Source organism: Limulus polyphemus, unplaced genomic scaffold (genome assembly GCF_000517525.1).
Source record: "Limulus polyphemus unplaced genomic scaffold, Limulus_polyphemus-2.1.2 Scaffold46, whole genome shotgun sequence".
NCBI lineage: Eukaryota > Metazoa > Arthropoda > Merostomata > Xiphosura > Limulidae > Limulus > Limulus polyphemus.
This window is the reverse complement of record NW_013665656.1, coordinates 211,979-219,080: the sequence shown is the minus strand read 5'-3', so window position 1 is coordinate 219,080 and position 7,102 is coordinate 211,979. Positions and strand designations below refer to the sequence as shown.

The 7,102-nt window shown below is 32.4% G+C and overlaps 1 protein-coding gene across 8 annotated transcripts in view; it reads right to left on the bottom strand.

The window, feature by feature from the left end:
• Nucleotides 1-1,014: 1,014 nt before the first annotated feature.
• LOC106462490 (zinc finger protein 76-like) overlaps nt 1,015-7,102 on the bottom strand; it is a 45,091-nt gene continuing 39,003 nt past the window's right edge. For all 8 annotated transcript variants that reach the window (XM_022389991.1, XM_022389997.1, XM_013922429.2 and 5 more), the window contains exons 11-12: nt 2,139-2,234; nt 1,015-1,747 (exon numbers count right to left, since the gene is read on the bottom strand). In XM_022389991.1, coding sequence (XP_022245699.1) covers nt 1,457-1,747; nt 2,139-2,234 — 387 coding nt within the window. In that variant the 3' untranslated portion in view covers nt 1,015-1,456. The remainder of the gene's footprint in view (nt 1,748-2,138; nt 2,235-7,102) is intronic.

Here is a 7,102-nt window from a genome sequence, read left to right as displayed (position 1 = left end):
TGCTTTGAACAGAAGTTATTAATAATGACTATTTAACTCACAGTAGTCAGTAGTAGTTCGTTCAAAACCACCACTAGAGCAGTTAAGTAGCAAATAAACAACACTTGGTGGCTTGTGCTCTAGTGTTGAATGCACCTAATATTTTTGCTAACAGTATCCTCGGTCAAGATTAGTTTATAACAAATACATTAAGTTATTTTACTTATGTGTGTTCCAAATAAAATTTAATAAATAAGGATTTATTTTGCAACAATATTTTGCTATCATTCACCATGCTCTCTAAGCCTAACTAAGCTTACTTGATGTCTTGCCACAGAAGAAAATTTCCATGGCTTAAAAACATTTTCAGGAATGAAAAGAATACCTCAAAAACTAAAAACAATTCCCATACCATTGGTTTGTTATACCACCAAATTCCACTGTTCTTCTCTGCATGAGATAATCTTATCATAAAACCATAAATTACTGCTCATCATTTTCTTTTTTATACACTGACATAAATAGTTTATAACCTACCATGTCAAATGGTATTTAAACTTTACTGAAGCTATTTTCAAAGCTGGGTTTCATTAGTAGTTGTTGTGACCATATGCTTTGAAATCATAAGAGGTTGGGAAAGAGAGGCTGTAGTTATAAAATTAATGAAGAAGGAAATATCATTTGAGAAACAAAACATTGATAATTATATTCTCTGAAGAAGATAGTTTTTTGGCAAATATAAATCTATACTTTGGCAGAAAAATTCTCAAAGTAAGTGTTGTTTAATGGCGAGACTCTTCATAGCTATACTGAAAAGTTTGAAAAAGGTTTTCATTTTTCTTTGCAAATTACACTACATAAATGTTAAAAAATATCACTTCTAAAATACTTTTGAGTTAAAAACTGTTGAAATAGAAAAAATATTCTTTTTACTTAAATTCTGAAATTATAAATGGAAGTGCACTCGATAGGTGCTCTCTAGTCAGAATAAGGTTAATAAATATATGATCATCAATGAACAACACACCTACATTCTTCAAGTTTGAAAGATATTTTATTTAAAGGTTGTTATTAATCTCATTTCTCTAGCTAATGATATTCACAAAAGGCTTCTTGTGATTGAAAACAAAATGGTAAGTACAAAGCAGCCATCCAGAACCCACAATTTTCCATTTACACATAAAATCCTCATACTTTACATTAATTTCTCTAAAAGAAACTGTTACTAGAATGAGTGTGAATGTTATTGATAGACTTTGGTACCTAAACTCAACCTGACAGAATTCCATTTTCTGGGATTTCCACTAGTACATTATGTAAGCAAACAATAATAAATAAAAATTACACCAACCAACAGTACCTGGTGTGCTGTGTATTTACACAAAAATAAACAATCAAAGGTCATAACATATTTCATACTACAACATTTGGCAAGATGACAAAGTTAAAAAGTATACTACACAATATGAAAGACACATTACAAATCACTTGGTTGGCTTGTCAGAGGGGCCAGAGCTGAGTTATCTTCACTTGAAATAGGAGATCCAGTAAGAGTGTACTCTCCACTAGGTTGAGAACTAGGATGTTCCAGTTTAGGATCTTGAGCAGGATCTAAGGTAAGACCATCAGCTCCTTTTCCAGAGAGGTATCGATTTGATACAGAATCACCACCATCGGTGCTGCTCTCAGGGGAAAGCACTTGTGCAAATTGTTGCTGAGCAAGTTGCTGGAGAGCTGCCAGTTGAGCTGGATCAGCCACAACTAATATCTGTTGAGATAAGAGTCAGTAACCTGTATATACCACAATGTGATAGTACATGTGTTACAATTTAACAAACATAAGAAACACCTGCAGATAGTCTATCTTCATGTACATTAAACCTTTACAATATAGAGGTAACACTCCATGATGATAAACTCCTTCTTTGCAAAGTTAAACTTTATTAGAAAGTAAAAAAAAAATAATTAATTTAGTATCTACAAATATTTGAGTCAATAAACATATTATTATTATTAATAAAAATATACCTTATAAAGCATGACATACCCAAGGGAACTTTCCAGTTACATATATACATAAAAGCCTTCCACCAGTGGGAAATATGACACAGAAAAGGAATATTTTTGTCTTTAGAAGACATTCAATAAATAGCACTTGCCTGTTGAACACCTTGTTCATTGACTGACTGGTTACCCTGTAGAGCAATTACTGTTGCTTCGCTAGGAAGGTCTGACACTGAAGACAACATAGCAATCTGTTGCAAAAATGCAGAACAAACATAAATAATGAATATTAACATTATAATTCTATAAATAGTCCTGGTTTATTCACTTTTTTTTTCATTAATAATTCATGTTTAATATCTGCAAGTTTAAGCACAGTACTGTCATTATTCACATTAATTCATCAACCTTTCAAACAAAGTACTGAATATTTATTTTCAAACAAATTTATGAATTCACGAAAAGCATCTTCACCATCACTGTCTCCTAATGCTTCTTAAGCAACATAATAACTATGCCTGTTTCAGATGTTATTACATTACAGTGATCATACTTTTAATTACCAGTTTTCCTATTGTGAAAAGGCATTATGATATATATAAATTGGTTTCAATTAAAAGTTACTAAAATAAACTTCTGTACCACTTACAATGAAACACAGGTACCATACTTTTTTAGAGTTTTAGTCAAATGGGTTAAATTTCTAATTTTTTCAACTTTCATTCATATGTAAATCAAAGTGAAGTATAAGACGAGGATAGATCAAGTATGGTACCACTGTGTTGTATATACTGTATGCCAATGGAAGAAATATGGTGGAAAATGTGTAGAAATTTAAAGATAACCAAACACAGAGAATATGAAATAAAGATATAACAAGTTAAAATCCTTTTATTACATACATGAAATAACAAATGAACGACATCTGATCACCACAGATAGCACAGGCGTACAATGGTTTTATTGTCTTGAAATTTTTACATGTTCTACAGTAACTCCTTTATGCTGAACCCGAAAATATCCATTTTTATTCATCATGTACAGATTTTTCAAAAAAATGTTATATGTGTGTTTTTACATAAATGAATAATTTTTCCTTGAAGTCGGGTCACATTTTGTTATGCTTGAAATGTTGACAACCACTGGCTATAGATTTCTCTAGACCAGTCATGACATGAGTCTTAGTGATAATTTTAGAACCCATGAGAAACACACTACTAGTATATAAACGAATAATAGGCTACATGACATGTCATTTCATTGATAGTATTTCTTTGTGCATGCACTTTGACATTTTTTTGTTTTCACTATTATTTATTCATCGCTATGGCAATAAGAGGTTGTGTAAATGACCCAAACATATTTTGTTATATTTGTTGTAATGAAACAAAGGCAAACATTACAAAAATTGTCAAAAAAGTGTATTACGTGTATTTTGGAATAAAACTAGGGGACCAAGACAAATCATGGGCTCTGCACAAAGTTTGCATCATTTTGTGTCGAAGGGTTGAGACAATGGGCTAAAAGTAAGAAAAAGTCTTTGCCTTTTGGAATTCCAAAAGCCTGGCATGAGTCTAGAAACCATGGAGATAACAGCTATTTTTACTCATGTAACATACAAGACTACAAACACTCGAAATAAATAGGAAATTTCTTATCCGAACCTTCACTGTTGCTCATGGACCTGATGTACCTGTATCTACTCCACCAGAGACTCTTGATACAGTTTCATCTGGTTCTGAATCTGATGTCAATAGAAATTATGATAGGGATTGTTTTCAACCTGAAACATCTGGTGAACTACAATTTTTCACACAAAGTGAAATTAATGATTTGGTGAGAGATTTGAGCCTTCCAAAGGATTTTTCAGAGATTTTGGGGTCCAGACTTCAGGCTAAGAACTTGCTTTCTACAGAGACATAATTTTACTGGTAGAGAAGTCATGAGAAAGAGTTTATACCATACTTTTTGCAAGAAGGTTCACTTGTTTATTGCACCAATATTGCTGAATTAATACCAATGCTAGAAGCTGCAGTCTATGAGCCAAGCGAGTGGTGATTGTTCATTGATTCCTCCAAAAGAAGTCTAAAAGGTGTTCTCCTTCACAATGGTAACATATATGCATCTGTTCCTATTGCTCATTCAGTTCACTTGAAGGAAACATAAAATTTCCAACTTCTTCTTAATAAGGTCATGTACAAAGTACATGGTTGGCTACTTTGTGGAGACTTAAAAGTCATTTGTATGTTATTGGGTCAACAATCCAGTTATACAAAGTTTACATGTTTTTTGTATGAATGGGATAGCAGAGCACGAAATCAGCACTGGATAAAGAAGAAATGGCCATGAAGAGTCAGCCTGATAACATGATCGAAAAACATTGAATGCGAATGTTGGGTTTACACAAAGACATTCCTATTACCTTCATTTCACAATAAAACTGGGCTTGATGAAGCAGTTTGTAATGGCCTTAGACAAAGATGGTGACTGTTTTAAGTATCTATGTGGGCAATTCCCAGCTCTTTCAGATATGAAACATAAAGAAGGTATATTTATTGGGCCTCAGATTAGAAAATTGACTTTGGATAAACAGTTCGAAAGGACAATGAGGAAAGTTAACTTTTATGAAGTATAAATTTGCAGGCCTGTGTTGTTACTATATATTAGAGAAATCATCAACTTTCTCATCTTCTGTATATGAGTGGAAGATTGCTGCCAAGTCAGGGGACATGCTTTGTGCAATGTTCTTTTCTTTGTCCATTTCATGGTCTTCCTCAGGCTCTTCTTGTCGGCTAATAATTCCAGCCTTTATGCATCCATTCACAATTGCTGACTGGGGCACACTGTCCCATGCATTCTTAATCTACTGTGCAACCTCAGCATAGGAAGCATGATGCAAACATCCTGTGTTGGTGAAACTCTGTTAGCTAGTTAACATTCAAGATTCCCATATCTTCTTCAGTTCAGCCTTGAAGCACCAAATAATACAACGTGGTGTATAAGTTGAGGTTCGGGCAAATCATGAAAAAAAAATATTGTCTTATATACCAAAAAATATGGTATTTCTACATTTAATTTGATAAAATATTAGGCTTAAACAATTTTTAAAGCTTTTAGCTTTGAGATTTTATCAACTATTCTTTGAGCTGAAATACTTGTGGTTTTTACTGTGATACTATAAAGATTGTAACAATTATATGTACAGCCCTGAAGGAGAAGTGAAAAATGTGATTTATGGTGCCCATATATTATGACAAAAAAGTAAGATTAATTAGCTTTGCTTTTACTGCTGACATTTTCTTTCATTCAGATTTAAATGTTCATTTTAAGTACATGCAGTTACTTCTACCATAATATTTTAACTAGAATAATCACATATAAGTAGAGGTGAGGTAAGATAAGAGAATGCAGAGTAAATGGCCTCCATTCCTTGGAAAGTTTTGAAAGTATAGGCCATGAGATACAGACTATAAAAATAAATTGGCAAATGTACCACGGATAAGATCCTATGGTGCCAACCTTAAGGAAGAGTAGGTTAGGTGTCATGAGTAGGATAGATCTTTGTGGAGTCTCTTAATCTCCAATGCTAGGCCAATGGCAATTTATGAGTAGTCTAAGACCCAACATGAAAAGACACCTCCAAGTAAGTACCAAAAACTGTAATAGCCTGCACATGAACATCATCTGACAACATAAAGTGTTAAGAGGGATGGGTCTAGGGGATATGTGAAATCAGATGGTCAGCCATATGTGGTTGTTGGTTTGTCAATGGAACATAAGGTAGTTAACACTTTTGCAATGAGTACCTCTTTAAATTCCTTTCTGTGCGAGTCATTGAGCTACATTAAAAATGTAATTAAACAACTTTACTGTCAGTGAAATTAACATTGTAATGTATGTTTTAATTTGAAGTTTTAGGTCCTTAAATTCAAAAGAAACCTTTACAAAAAAAATATTTCAATTTCAGCATTGTTCTCATGTCGTGCACGAGCATTCACAAATCAACTTCCAGATTCTATTACTTGAATCAGACAACTACACAGCTTGCATGTCTATACAGAAACTACATTTACTGTGCTATTTGCACTTATGTTTCAAAGTTATTTGGCTAAGTGCACACAAGGAATACATTTCACCAACCCCTCTTGGGTGCCACACTTGAGATTTACACGTATTTGACAAACATTTATAATCAATAGAAAGAGCTCATTTTACACTATAACCTCCTAATGGTTATTTTAAAATTGGCACATAGCTTTCGTTATTATGGACATGTAACTGTCACTAGTAATTATTTGCTGCTATGTCCATGATAGCAATTATGGTTGTTTCTTACCTAAATATTAGTTAGAGAGACAGTTAAATTGTATTTAGGCGTTACTTTTATATTTTATTATTATTTAGGTTTTAAAATGCATATTTGAAAGGTTTAAAAATTTGTTAATGTAACTCAAACTTTGCCTCAGTTCTCAAGGCTTATGATAGTGTGTGAGAGCAAGAACATTTTGCTGAAGGCTTGCAAATCTCTGCCAAAGATACTATAATATGTCCCTAGGGCACTGTTGACTATGTCGAGATGAATAATAAACAGGAAAGGAAAATAAAGCATTAAAAATTAACTATATTTGAAAACGTAAAGACCTGAAATTATGAATATAATCAAAAGAAGATCCTTTAAGATTATTCTATGAAAAATTAAAAAGGTATGCACATTTTTCTGTTTCTTGATCATAAACATTTCATTGCACTGTATGTTGATGATAATATCTACAGAAAAATAAAATATAAACATTTACCTTACAAATACTTTTGATCTTCATTTAGGAGGCTCTAGAGGTTATGCAAGTGAAATTCAAAAACCTTAAGACGAAAAAAGTATTTTTATTAACATTTTTAACAGAAAGACTTAATTAAAATAATGTCATTCTTTGTGTACAAGATATTTGTAATCTTTAACAAAATCTTACCAATTTTTGTGAAGATATGTTAAGAAATCTCAGAGTTACTATATGTGCTCATGTTTTTCACATGAACCCACTGTGAAAGAGTTAACATGAGAAAATGAAATATTCACTTTAACATGATGAAGCTTTGGCAAAGTGAAAATAGGTAAAGGCTT